This window comes from Scomber japonicus, chromosome 4 (assembly GCF_027409825.1).
Source record: "Scomber japonicus isolate fScoJap1 chromosome 4, fScoJap1.pri, whole genome shotgun sequence".
In the NCBI taxonomy this organism is placed as follows: domain Eukaryota; kingdom Metazoa; phylum Chordata; class Actinopteri; order Scombriformes; family Scombridae; genus Scomber; species Scomber japonicus.
This window is the reverse complement of record NC_070581.1, coordinates 11,445,726-11,461,026: the sequence shown is the minus strand read 5'-3', so window position 1 is coordinate 11,461,026 and position 15,301 is coordinate 11,445,726. Positions and strand designations below refer to the sequence as shown.

Sequence of the window (15,301 nt, the reverse complement as noted above, 5' to 3'; positions counted from 1 at the left end):
CTCCAACTTCCTCCCTAGCATCTGTCTGATCATGTTTCTTCTTCACCCTGCGGGATGAGCCAGCAATCTCCCTTACCCATAATGCCTCCTGTCCAAGTGAGGACTGCCTCCTGCACTTCAAAGTACACACTTCAGCACTTCAAAGGCTACAGTCTCTCTCATACTAAAACCAAGGCCAGATCAATTAAATCCTAATAATACCCAGCAGCCCACCCCACCCCCACCCACTACTGAGGATGAGGTTCAAATCTGGGTCCACACGGCAAGGCGAGAACTTCAACTTGGTAAATTCTTGCGTCCCCAAAGAGGTAATTTGTGTTGCAGCTCTGCAGATAAAAACAAGAAAGGGACGTGTATTTTCAAGACGTCTAAGAATAGAAATGCTGTTTTAAAAATGTTGGTAAAGTCAAATTAGGAAGCACAAACACAGAAGCCAGGTTGCTAAACTTAACTTCAGAAGTTTTCAAATAGCTCAGCATTTATTTTTTGCTTTATTCAACAAGCAAAAAGTTAAGGTATTCTGACAGCGTTTGGGTGTAATAACCAAAAGGTTCATGTTCAGCCTATTAAATAGAAAAAGAAAGGATTAGAGACTTGGCAAACCTAATGTATGTTTTTTGTGTAATGCAGCCCCAGACCAGGCATATTTCTGCAAGTCGTCTCTGGAAGTTCGTGCTTACTTTTTCCTCTTAAAAGTTCAAATAAAAGTACATACTCAACATTTACATCTCTGAATGTGGCAGTCTCAGTTTCAGCTCATTAAAGCTGCCAGTATCATACATTTATGGTGTACGTCTTACAGCTCTCTACTTTAAGTAACATTAAAATATACTTTATCACCTCTACTTAAGTGATTTGGGGCCTGCTATAATGATACAATGATACAAGATACAACTAAATGTCTGACATTATACAGGACTTACATGTATACTGGACTCGAATACCACTATGTAACATTTTGAGTATAAATTAATCAGGCTCTGTGCTCCTCTGATAATATGACTGTTTTATGAGGATATGAAATGTCTAGGAGCACAAATAAAAAGTCACCTGCCTGTAAGACTAAAATCAGGTAAAATAAGCCCATGCAAGCAGCAGCATGTTCAAAATGATGTAAAAGAGCGTTCTTACTATAGTGCCCAAATAAAGCTGAGTTTTAAGAGGTTGACATTGGCAACTATGTTTTTTACCAAGTGAAGACAGAGTGCTTGGTTCATCTTCCTCATTACATCTGGTGTGTGGGTGGAAGTTTCCCTCTGATGATACCCGGGCAAAACTACTCAGGTGTTCAGTTCCACCTGAGTGATGCTTAGATATATTATTTCTCTTCACAGTCAATATGAGAAGTAAAATTATATCACATATAATATTATGAAAATGATATATAACTCTTTTATTAATTGGGTACTTATATAGCAAACAGCTGACTTACACTTCCATCACTCACACAGCAACATTAACACTCATTAACAGTCGTGTTTCTACTCACCTTACAAATATAAGTCTAATATTCACTCTCCTTTTAGCTCTGTCTTTATCTCCAACAGTTTTCTGCTGACAGCAGCCGCCTGCTGCTGCTGCTGGGAATGCAGTTGATGAGAACACTGAGATGCTGAGTCTGAACCAAACAGTAAATGTGTCGTAAATATAAAACAACAGGCTTAAAGAGGCTAAAAAGCTCTGTGGAGCTGTAAAGTTAGGAGATAACTCTCCGTGACACCTTTAGAAAATATTGATTTGGTGAACTTGAAACAAGGTTTTGATCCAAGACAAACATTATGCACGGCATGATAAAGTGTTTAAGAGGTTTATTTGTTCTGCAGGATAAAGCCATATGTGTGATAAAGTAGTTGTAGAAGTTAGTTGACTTGTGTGCCTTCTCTGTTGACCCAGCACTGAGATAGCCAGACCCACTGTAGCTCTCCCTTGTTTTGCTGCTGGCTAGCTGCCATCCTATTACTGCAGGAGTCAGTCCCTGCGGCCCATACACACACACACTCACACACACACTAGGATAAACACACAAATATATATGCATGTATGCACAAACCTGAATACACCACAAAGACTAAACTGTCTCCCTCCTCACTTGATTGATGGATATTTGTGTGCACATATGTCTGTTTGTGTGTGTCAGCCCCAATGAGACAGCAAGTTTGTTAAAATTAGCTCTCATGATAGATTGTGGGTCAAATTCTAATAAAACTGTGGCATGCCTTTGGTCTGTCTCCATCTCCCAAAAAGGAAGGGTCACACATTTAAGCAGGCTTGTCACTGTCGGGTCTCTGGTTCAAATCCCTGGTCTGTCTGGATAAATCCAAGGAGGAAACCTCTCCTTCGGAAGCCAATGTCAAAATAGTGCTGAGCACAACACTTAACCTCTATCCACTTCAGTAAAGTTACTCAGAGGCCAACAGAAGGCAATGTTCTGTGAATAATTGAATATGGTTGTCAATGTTAAATTAGTTGTTGTTAAGTTAGTTGCGTGTTTATTCTTCTATATATTAGCTTTGCTATATTTTTGTCTCTTTCTTTGTCAATGAAGTCCATATCAACAAGACAACATTTCTGGTCACTTATTTGTGATAGTCTTTTCTGATATGCAACCTCGGGTTAGTTTGGTTTGGCAAAAAGTCCTTGGTTAAAGGAACAAGTCAATGTGACAGCCGATATATTCCATGACAGAATTGGAATAAACAGAATCAATTTTTGAAAGAATTGATACGTAGTGGTACATGAACATCAAGCCCATATGCTAAAAAGAAGTACTGTACAGACATGTCAACAAACCAATGGAAAAATAGCTGCAAAGCCACCATCACTGGTACTTACAGTACATCAATAGTAGTGGATTCAGCTAATTTATAAGGAGATATATACAGTTTGTTTGCATCTGGTCTTACTTGTTAATGAAAAGCTCCAAATATGATATATAAGACTGCAAAAAAAAGACTGCTCTGAAGTTGGAGTAACTAGAGGCTTTGTGTTTCTTTTAACTTTCAGTACACAAGATAAAATAAAGGTTAGAGTTGTTGGAGAGCACCTTTGATGAAGCTGTAGGATGTTTCCCTGCTGTGTCTGCATTGCCAAAGCACACACACACACACACACACACACACAGATAAAACTGACAGAGCACATCTCAGTAAAGAAGCAAACAAGTGTAATAATGGATGGATGGATATCTTACTTTCAGCTCCATGTTATATCTTACATGCTACTTCTTTGTAACAGCAGACTGAAGGGTTAATCTAAAATCAGATTTCAAGGTTCATAGTCATAGTTTTTGGCTAACATCAGAATTCCTTATCATCGTCATGGGAGCTATAAATTCACAGCATGCTAATGAGGTCCTCCTACATGTAGTATCAGCAGAGAAAAATAGTAGGCAGAGGAGCCTCATCTGGGTTTTATATCGCCCTGTGAATAATGGCTGTTGGCCAGTCGGAAACAGAAAACAGGTAGGAAGTAAAAGAGGTGACAGCATAATGTGGGCAATGAAACATAATGTGTACACAAACACACACGTATAAAAGCTTGTGCCCACTCCTCTGCCTCTCACAACAAGGTTACATAATTAAAGAGGCTCCATTGTGATGGCAGAAGAAGAAAAGGGGATTTTTAAAAATCTGTGAAATGGAATTGAAACCTCTTTGGGTTATATAACCATTAAAAAAAATAGGGTTTCTCCTCTTTTTTTCATTTCTTCCTTTCTATCCCCCTCTCATTTCTCTTCCTTTCTATCGCTCGCTGGTTTTCCTCTCTTATAACTCATGCTCCCCCACCTCTCATCCCCTATAGCATCTCTCCTCCTCTTCCTCCTTTTTCTAATTTATTTCCTTTTCTTCCTCTTCTCCCTTTTCTCCAGCTTTACCGTTGCTCCACCTTTAATTCATCACCTCCTTTCTCTTCTACCATCTCTTTCTTTTACTGCCTCTCCTCCTTTATTATTTCTTCATCTGTTTTATTCTCTCTATCACTGCCTCTCTTCCTTCTGACAGTGCAAAAGGTGTTCGGAATGAAATCCTCCACCACACTAATCCAGTGCGCGTCTTTGTGTGTGTGTGTGTGTGTGTGTGTGTGTGTGTGTGTGTGAGTGTGTGAGTGTGTGTGTGTGTGTGTGTGTGTGTGTGTGCGTGCATGCGAGTGTGTGTGGGTGTGTGTGTGTTTCTGTACCAAGCCAGTTTTTTGTTAGAATTTGTCAGAATTAAGATTTTACATTTTTTCCTCTGAAACCATACAAACCCTCTCTATTTCATGCCTTCATTGAGTGTGTGTGTGTGTGTGTGTGTGTGTGTGTGCGCGCATGTATGAGTGTGTGTGTGCATTTGTGAACAGAATTAGAGTCTTTTCATTCCACAAATGTCACTGCCTTCTTACAGTAAGATCCCTGGTGTGTTCTCCCACAGTGCAGTGTGTGCATCTGTATTGTATGTGAGGTGTTATATACGTGTGCATATGTGTGTGTGTGTGTGTGTGTGTGTGAAAACGTGCTCGTGCATATGTGTTCTGGACATTTGTGTGCTCAGGCCGAGCTTTTATAAAATAATAAATAAAGTTCAGAGTAACATTTCTCCCTCTTCTTCCTCCTTCTCTTCCATCTGTTTCAATCAAATCAAATCAGCTTTATTGACAGAGATGTTCTGCAATGCCAAATCACATAGTTCAATACAATATCATATATATGAGTACATTTACAATGTCATGAGAAAATAAATAAACAAACTACACAGCTGCGATATTCACTGACAAATATTAGTTTTTTGGGAAATGTAAGATTAATAAAAAAAATACAGCTTTTTCCTTCCTGTATGTTGATTGATCTTTTATCATTTCAATTAGATTCACTTCAGATCACTTCACTGATATGACTGCAGAGAACCTAAAATATGATTAATTGAAATCTGATCAGACTTCAAATTAGACAGTGATCAGTAAACATCAGCATTACTACAGCTGCAAGTCAGTTACAATAACACTGATTACAATCCAACTGATTCAAGAGTTCTGAAGAAGAAGAAACAGCTGTTTACATAAGCAATAATGTTGTCAGATTTCTGGTGTGTCTTACTTTCTGCTACTGGTGCATTTCTCTCTCTTTATTCTTTTCTCTCTTTTGTGCGCAGTATTTCCACCACACAAAACATTCATGATGGACAGCAGACAGGATTAGTTGGAGAGAGCGCAAAAAGAGAAAGCTGCTAAACATTCAAAATGTATCTCAAAGGATAAAAGTAGAGAGACGAAACAAAACTGCAAAATGGTGACAGGGCTCAAGAGGCAGGAATTAAGATGGAGACAGAGAACAAGAGTAAGTAAGACTGGAAATAGCAGGAGGAAAAAAGAGTTTATGTGGGAGGGCTCCTGTGAAATGTGCTCTTTGTTGCTGTACAGATGTGATTCTCCTTGTGTATGATGACAGAACTGATGCAACCTGCGCATCGAGCAGTGAAACCTTCCCCGAGACTCACGCGCTGTTATTTGAGTTCAAGACTGTTAGTGTAAGATAATTAGCAAGTAAGGAAAGCAGCAGCATAGACAACAGCTACCATACAGGATGTTTTTAACTAATTATATAAGAAAATACTCAATATTCATTTTCATCTCGATGCTTTTAACATTTTGTGTGAAGCACTTTCAAATGCCTTTAATGTTGGAATGTGCTTTATAAATAAACTTGAATTGATTTAATGTCATTTTTATGGCACAATAACTGAAATTCAAAAATATGTAAAATTGTTAAAAATAGCCTTTTTCTATGAAGGACTTTATTAGTCATAAAGAAAATGAATGAGTCAATGAGAAGGCAAATCACAATCACACCACATAATTAACCTTAACCCCTAACCCCTAACATACTTTTCAACAAATGAATAACATGAATCAGCCTCACATTCTATTCCATTACATACATAATGTTACATCATCTTTACAGAATGTGATAAAGTTAGGTGTCAGGTTCAGGCAACCTAAAACACTTAAAATATCAAACAAAGGAGACAAGACAACAGGATTAGAGTTTCTGCTTGCAAGGAGAACGGACAGAGATTTGCTCAGTATCAAATCTCCAACCCGCTCTGAGCAAACCTTGCCGAACCCTTTCTTTTTATTGGTTTCAGGATTTCCCTAATTTACATATTCATTACTGCTCTAAGGAGTGGGGGTCACAAATCAGTCACACACATTTTAAAGATGCACTGGTCAGAGTCACAAGTTGATCCATGATGGTCACACACTTCCAGGACTTCCTGAGCAGGGTCACAAGTTTGTCAAAGGCCCTGAAAAACAACTTTAAAACAGCATGCTTGTACACTATAAAGTTGAATGATTATAGAAAGGGGTAAATATGAGATAACTTATATACAATAATTCCAACATTAGGCAAAATGATTTGTCTTTATTAAGTAAATATTTATTACACTATATAATATGAAATATAATGTTTAGTGTCATCTAACATTAGTAGTTTAAATGATTAACATCTCAAAATGTAGTTGTTGAGAGAACAGAAATGATGTCAAAAATACAGTATCAACAAAATGATGCCTTACATACTAAATATGTTCTCTAAGGAAGGATGTGATGTTGATGTATAGGAAGCTGTATTGCTGCACAGTGTCAATATGTCTGCTATATTTTCAGAGGAAGTGCACAGCTCAGCAGTCACCGCTGCACTGCAGCTACGTTTGGAGCGGACTGACAGGTTCAGTCAGCCATCAGTCATAACCTGTCCGCACCCTGATTGGCTCATCAGAGTGTTTGACCCGGGGTTGAGAGCTATTGCTGCAGGGATGTTTCATATAAAGTTGATTTACAGTGAGGTTGTCAAGGTGACAGTGATGATTCTGTCTTCAGTCTTTGTGTTATTTGGTGACGGACTGCACTCTTTTCTACTATATTCCTCTATAGTGGTGATTTGTGGATTTTTGGCCTAAAGTAACATTACAGAGTTTGCAAGGTGCTGCTTTGCATCAATAAATCATTACCACATTAGTCTTGAGATATTAACTTTTCATGGGAACACTGTGAGCACCACAAACAAAGCTCTGCAACTCTCCATCGACTGGAGTGGCAGCAAAAAGTCTCAGCAACTCTCATATCTCAAAACCTCATCAAATAAAACCAAAAAATATCTACTAATACCACTGCAAGTATGTGAGGTATTTAATTTATTTGGTCCTGAATCCTGAAATTGTTCAAATTATTGTCACTTCATTTCTTTAAATGGGACAGTTTCATCAGTCATTAATGTAAATCTATCACATACATTATATCTATATACTACTAACTCCAACTGCAAATATGTATTGGAAGAATGTCATGCAGATTATTAGTATTAACACTTTTTAAACAAACATAGCACAAAGACACATATCATAACAGCAACAAGACAGGACATGTTTTTTTTTCTTTATTGAACTTAAACCGTTTTTCCAAACCTCAAACAAAGTGCTTTAGTGACCTAAACCCAACCACATGCAGACATGAACACCAGCTTCAAAGTGCCACTCAACAGTGAGCTGTCTTTATGAACCTCTGTCATCATCTGCTCCTCTCTGTTGTGTACTTCACCTTCAACCTCTTCTCCTGATTCCTCTTCTTTACCTGAATCTGCCCCCACTTGTAGCCAGTAACATCCGACTCAGCAGGGATCCACATTACTAGAGGCAGAGCTGGATTACTGTATGTGTGCATGCAGTCATGTGCATGTGTGGCATCACTCACTTCTCCTCCGCCCAGTGGGCTTCTCCCCTCTCCCTCCCTCCTCCTCAGCCTTCCTTCTGCTTGTCATCTCACTCTCCTTCTGGTTAGCCTTCAGCTACACAGGCTTCCTCCATTTTGCATTGATGTGAACCGTGTGTCTATGTGTGTGTGTGTGTGTGTGTGTGTGTGTGTGCCTGTGTGTGTAAGTATGAGTGTACGATAGAAGAGAGTGCAGCCTGAAGCAGCAGTCAGGGTTAGGGAAGTGTGCGTTCGAGCAGAACAATGGCATTCTGGGTAAAAATAGCCCCTTCTCTGTTGGAAGGAGAGAAAAGGAGACGGAGGGTGACAGTGAGAGAGAAGACAGGGAGGGGAAGAGCTGAGTAGAAGGAGAAGATAGAGGTTCAGTGATCATGTAGGGAGGAAAGAGAGAAACTGCAGGTGCAAATGTGTGAAAAGGAAAACAGAGAGAAAAAAGGATGAAAGTGACTCAGACTTGAAGTGAAATGAAACTGAGAGAAGCAGAGAAGCTTTGCTGTCACAGAAGTATTCTTCTCACTATTTTCAATAGAGGGAGTGAGTGTTTAGTACCTGGATCTAAGATTTACTGTGTTTAATATTTAGTGGTATACATTCATGAGGTGGGCAGTACAACTTACTTAAAACAATATATTAATCTGATTATATCACGGTGTGGAAAATATGGGCAAAATCACATGTAAATTAATAAAATTGATGTTAAACGCCATAAACTGTGCTACACCATCATAGCCTGGCTAACACCAGACTGCGTCTCAATCTCATGTGAGATTGGTCCCTATCTCAGGCCAAGATTTTGTCTTAGTAGCCATGCTAACTTTCTGAGCGAAGTAGAATCTCGCTCAAATGAGAGCATGGGTATACCCAGGCTAACACCATCATGCATCAGACAAAATACAATGAATCAGATTAGTATAGTTAAAACTCTAGCAGATAGCTAATTGGGCACATACTAAAAATAGGATACAAACACGCTGAAGCTGATGAATAATGATGATAAAATGCTAAAATGAGAAGCATCTCTAAAAGGAGACAATTTGATATTACATTAGACCGGCGGCCGTAGCACTGCAGGCACCCTTCCTCAAGTAAAATAGAAATACTGCAATCTAAATACACTACTGTATAAGTCATTATTTAAATTGGCTATAATAAATATGTTTTATAATGACAATGTATCAAATGACAGTGTGTAATGTCAGAGGTGTCACATGTAGTGATGAACCTACAGAGAATTATCATCCATCTCTGCAGTTCCTCTCAGCTTTATGAAGCTTTATAGTGAGTCTCAGCTCATTGTGCCGCTCTCGTAGTTTTGGGTTGCAGCAGACAGCTGAGCGTTTGGCAGCTGAAGAACCAGATATTTCCCTTAGGGGTTGATAGAGACTAACATAGAGCTAAAAGAGAGTGAATGTTGGACATTTATCAGGTGGATAGTAACACAACTTCAAATGAATGAGAATAATGCTCTGTAAATGCTGGATGTGGAAATAAGCAATTGTTTGTTAACAAGTTCAACATATTCATTTAAAAGGTAGTTAATGACATGTCAAAGATCACAACTTATTCCCACTGCTCTCTGGTGCATTCTGTGAGTGGACTATTATTACTGAGGTAGCATTTTACTGTGGGTGTTTTTTTCATTCTTTCATATACCACCTTCAGTAGTTAATGATGAACCCAATTTTATTCTGTTCTCGACCTCATCGCCAGTAGACAAGGCTGTGACTTGACAACCTGACTTGGTTTCTGAAACCATCAGATGATGTTAACATGGGAGAACACTAGACAATAACTTATTATGGCTGGATATTAAGAGAAAAAAAAGAGAGTGAGGAAAAAGAAGACAAAAAACATTTTCGTTCAGATGATGCAATGTCCCAGAGGGCCAGTATGTGACGAATATGTCACCGTCAGTGATGAGTAACTGTAAGGCCGAGGGGGTAAAATGGGACACAGCGGTGACTTATTGCCACAGTTTTGTCATTAACCCAATCCAGTGGTGGAAGAGATACAGCATGCATGCGATAAAAGTGTATAAATAAAAGGCAGATACTGTTTATTGTTTTTCCCATTATGAAATGCAAAAACAGTTAAGAGCATAACAGAGAGGGAAAAAAACAACTGCATGGAAAAAGAACAATACAAAAATCAAGCAGAAAGTAAATGGAGACACAAACAGAGCTGGAAGGTAGAGTAAAAAATGTAGTCTCACAATGCTTAAAAGATTTTGAAAGGACACACACTTAGAAAGAGAGTCTGAATGCATAATGTCCTTCAGAGTGATACCAGCAGAGTAAAATAAAACCTGCAGTGCTCCTCAAAGAGAATTAGCATTGATGGAGCATTTTAGTGAACATTATTGACAGGAACAGAGAGGGCCAGATTGTTTGTGCTATGTAGGTTAAGTGGTGCAGTGGTGGGTTTCTCTGCAGGACACTATGCGTGCACAAACACACACACACACACACACACATACACATAAAAACACACACACACACATACACATAAAAACACACACACACACACACACACACGTGATGTGATCTGCAGAACTGTATGTACTCGCTCTGGGAAAAGAGGGGAATGAGTTCACTTCAGAGTCGAAGAATGATTCAACAGTCTCAGAAGCTACTGTACAGTGTGCTGCTTCAGGGAATACACACACCTACACACAAACACACTCACACACACACACACACACACACACACACAAACACACACACACACACACACATACACGCACAAAGCATTGCATTATAGTCAAAGGAATGTCTTTGACTTATTTTACTTAAATGTGTGATGCGTGATGAATGGAAGCCTCATTGTGCTGTGTGGCCTAAGTGGTTGAGTGATATTACACACACACACATATACACACACACACACACACAGACAGAGGGTCAGACCTCACAGGAACATTGAGTACCAGTGGGTCTTTTTGTCCTCATTTAAAACATGACCCTCAGCCTAAGGAACATTTATACTATATGTATAGTTGAGTGTTTGCTGAAACGTTGAGCTATATTCAGAATATTCAGTGTTCAGTATCAGTATTATTACAGTAAAATTGACGAGATATACATTTCTTTCAGTATCATTCAATCTTAATTAATGTGTCGATTGGAAGAAAAGAATGAGATGAAGTGTGGAAGTGGGTGATGTAGTGTATATTATTAATTGTGTAAAGAAACATGCCAAATATTTCATGATTCCAGTGTCTCAACAAGCAATTTAAAAAGCTTTAGTTTGGTAAAATTGTGTCATGTATTTTTGACATTTTATATCCTAAGTGATATACATTAGTCATAAAAATGGTCAACAGATTAATCAATAATGCGTGAGTTTGCAACCCGAATCGATGTGAATCATAAAAATACACGTTACTTTTTAATTTCACTCTAAATGAGGTTCAAGGGTTAATTCACCCAAATCTCACACACACAGAACAATCAAATACCCTTACATACATCAGTGTCTGAGTCAGCACAATTTGACCCTTATGCTCAGAAGGCTCACATTTTTAAACTTTAACAAGACATTTGTTCCATGTCTGAAAATATATTTTTTTCTTTATTTTTGATGTTATAATAATTTTATTGGGAGGAACACCTTCAAAGGAATTAGTGTGAATTTGTTACTTTAATGCTAGAAGCAGAAAACAGCCTTGAGTGTAGTAAAAGCATTAAACCTCCCTGTGGTGGGAATCTTTTAGCATTCAATATCTTGTTTTTTTTTTCACTGTCAAAATATTTGGAAAAAGAGCACATTACCACTTGTGTACTTGCATCTTCTATCCTCACTTGAATATTTTCTATTCTCTTTGTGCATTCAATGATTTTCCCTATCGAATGGCAGCTTCTTCTCTGAATGATAAAGAGGGACTTTATATTTTGGGTAAAATACATTTCTGAAAATCATTTTAAACCAGAGATAGAAAGAAAGGGAACATTTGGTTTGGAAGAGATTTTCAGCTTTTAATGACTTGATGATATTTAAGAGATAGTTGGGTTGCAGCCACATTGATTAACTGACTCAATTCAACTTCTTTTTGGAGTGCCTGTTAAGCAACATTGTCTCTCATGTATCTGACATTTGTGGCTGGTTTGCCTTAAAGAGAACACCTGAGTGACCAACTACACAACATCAACACACTGTCCATTAAACTCTGTTGGCAATAAATAAACTAGAAAGTCTGGAAAGTCTTAAAACCATGCCTCAATACTGAGTTATACAGGGATGGTAAACAGTAAACCCTGACAGTGAGATCTGGATTTTTTTGTATGCCACCTAATCACAGATAAAGTCTCAGAGGGAGACATAGAGAGAGGGGGTTGGACAACTTAGAAGGAGATTTGGTGAGTTTTGTGTTGAGAGAGAAAGAGAGAGGATTGGATGAGTGGGTGGAAGAGAACAGAGTTGGGAGATAAGTGTTGGGGAGGGAAGGCTGCATCTGTCAGTTCTTTATTATGTGAGTAATACAGCTGCTCTTCAGCCCAAAACGGCATTAGTTAATGTCCAGGATACACAGAGAGAGAGAGAGAGAGAAAATAAACAGGTGTATGAAGGGTTGATGAGAAGATACTGGAGAGGAGAGGAGAGGAGAGGAGAGGAGAGGAGAGACAGAAAACAAAACAAAAGATAATCTCACTCTTGAAACATACATTTTGTAGCACTCCTGTGGCATTTCTGTCCTGCTCATCCCAGATATCACCTGTCACTCGAACAGTGTGGGTGGGACTGTGACATTTTCTTGCTTGGATTTTCTGTTGGTGAAATTTTAGTGTCTGTAGATGGGCCTCTTGTGTTCAGTTGTAGAGGCTATTGATGTTAATGTTAAGTGCTCCGTTCTTCCTCTGCTTCTGTTTTGTTATGCAAAAAAAAATATAACATTTTTATTCTAGAAAGAACCAGGAGGCATTTCCAGGACTTCTGTTGTTTGTCTGCTGTCCGTATCGCAAAAAAAAATCTTGTCACAAAAAAGAGTGTAATTGGATTTGAAGACAGATTATGGACAGTGTGTGCATATGTGTGTGCGTGCATGTGCGCGTGGCACTCTAATCTTTTTGTCAGCCTCATAGTGTGTGTGGAGTGCTGTGAGTGGAGCTGATGTGATGAAAATTGGGTGTAGCTGTCAGTGTGACTTGGCCTTTTAGAAACGTCGTACGTCAGCTCAGCTTAGCTCGCTACAGCTCTGACGGCTCTGTCTTGAAAGAAGTTTTGCAGACTTTATACATTATACGAGTGCGTTTGAGCAGATCTCTTTGCAGACGGCGTTTTAAGTGGAAAGGACATATTTAATGTTTAGAATATTAATCAGTGTGTTAAATACGTCAATCTTATTTAACAGGAGAAATTGACTGAGAACATATCATTCAAGTGTGACCGCTAGAGGAGTAGTTGTAGAGGGAAGGAGGGTTGAATGGCACTAACACACACACATACATACACACACACACACACACACACACACACACACACACACACACACACACACACACACACACACACATATACTTGGGAGCCAACCAGTGATGCAGTCTTTACTGTGTGCTACTGGGCGCAACTTATTGACCTTTTTGAATTGGTGCTGGTATTCAAACCATTAACATGTAACTCTTTACACTTTATTAGCTCTTTAAATTGTATTTTTATGAAAGATAGTTAGATAAATAGCTTAGTGTTGATGTTTTAAAGATTTGGGAATTTGGGGGCACTTGAGCTGTAATAAACTCAGAGAGTGTGTCTACCAGTGTGTTTTATCGACCATATTTAACGATTTAATGACAAAACATAAAGTGGAAAACAGGCGGTTTGTCATAACAGTTGTTGGTCTTTGTGCTCTCTCTGTTTCAGAAAAAAGAGTGGTTATGTCTCAACTGCCAAACCCAGCGGCTGATGTCAGGAGGTGGTCTCGACGATCCTCCACTTCCTGTTCCTCACCCATCTCCCAAGCACCAGCCAATGGGTTCACCCCGTCACCAGGCACCAGCCAGTCAGCAAAGCCCTCTTCACAAACCCACCAGTCAGCAGGGGCCCAAGCCAGGCCAGCCCCAAACACAGAAACCGCAGGCAGGAATTGGCGGTAGCAGCCCATTTGCACCAACCGCTGCCAAACAGCCAACCGACATTAAGACCACAACACCAGCTACGGCACCAGTACCAACCACAGAGACCCAGAAACAGCAGAAACCTACAGAAGGGAAACCCAAGACTGAGCCTGAGAACCAAACTGCCAAAGATACCAAAACCTCCCAGAAGAAGGGAGAGCAGATCACACCGATCAAGGAAATGAAGAAGTCCAGGCATTATGACGTAAGTCAGATTTTTTGGAATCACTGCTGTTTTCCAGTGTACTACTCTGTATGTTAAACTATGAAAAGTAGCTGTAGTTGATACTATAAGTTTTTAGTAGCACTTAAAAAACCCCAAAACAAATAAATGATGGACTAATAAAGATTCAATGTGAATAAAAAATAAATTAAGTTAATTTTCGGTGCGCTACATTGTTGATTACATTGGAAATCTATTCATAGTGTAACATACAGGCCAATGAACCAAAATGACTATTGTTGTGTGACATATTTAACATACATATTTTTATTATATTCATGTTAAACTGCATGGCCGTCTCTCTGTGGCCTTGCTTCACGTTCATAAATTGATTTCATAATGCCTGATGAGCTTAATAGAAGATCTTGCTGACTTGCTTTTGTTCAGTGTTGTCTTCAAGACGGTGGACATTCAAAGACCTAACACCTACAGTCATGCTTGTAGCTCAATGAGTCTGTAGCTATGCACTTTAAGCTAAATGTACATGTTAACATGCTCACACTTACAATGCCAGCATGTTAATGTTTAGCAGTGAAAACAAAGTACATCTGAGGCTTGTGGGAATTTCATTAGTTATGCAGGTAAACCAAATCATTTGAAAAACATTACAACTGATGGTAGCAGTAGATGAAAGGTCAGGTGATCCAAATTATAACAATTCATCCCCGGGGAATATGAACATTGGTACCAAATTCCACAACAATCCATCCAATGGTTGTCGTGATATTTAAAATTAAAAACAAAAATGTCAATTTTAAGGTGGCACTAGAGAAAAAGTCAGGGCATCACAAAGTCATTAAGATTCCTCCTCAGGGAACCATGAATATCTGCACCATTGTTTTATGGCTATCCATCAATTAATTATATTAGGTATGTATATTTCACTAGATGAGTGAAAACATTTATCTCTTGGGGCACTAAAGGAAAATTCAAAGGTGGTATTGAGACATTGAATATATTGGCAAAATTTGATGGCAATCCATTTAACAGTTCTCAAGATATGTCAGAGAACAACAAATGTCATCTTCATGGTAGCAGAGTCTCAAAGGCTTCATCTTCTGAGGACCATGGCTGTAAAAAAAATATATATATGATAACAGGGCTGTTATCTAGATAACACATCTGTAAACCACACAGGAGGATAAAAGCAAGCTAACTCTTACACGGTTATTTGAATGAGTGGATCTAACTTTTGTGGGCTGGACTGCACATCTCTACCTTTGTGTGA

General features: G+C 38.8%; 1 protein-coding gene across 1 annotated transcript in view; it reads left to right on the top strand.

The window, feature by feature from the left end:
- bsna (bassoon presynaptic cytomatrix protein a) overlaps positions 1 to 15,301 on the top strand; it is a 104,314-nt gene that overhangs the window by 61,507 nt on the left and 27,506 nt on the right. The window contains exon 3 of the mRNA XM_053317689.1: positions 13,597 to 14,055. Coding sequence (XP_053173664.1) covers positions 13,597 to 14,055 — 459 coding nt within the window. The remainder of the gene's footprint in view (positions 1 to 13,596; positions 14,056 to 15,301) is intronic.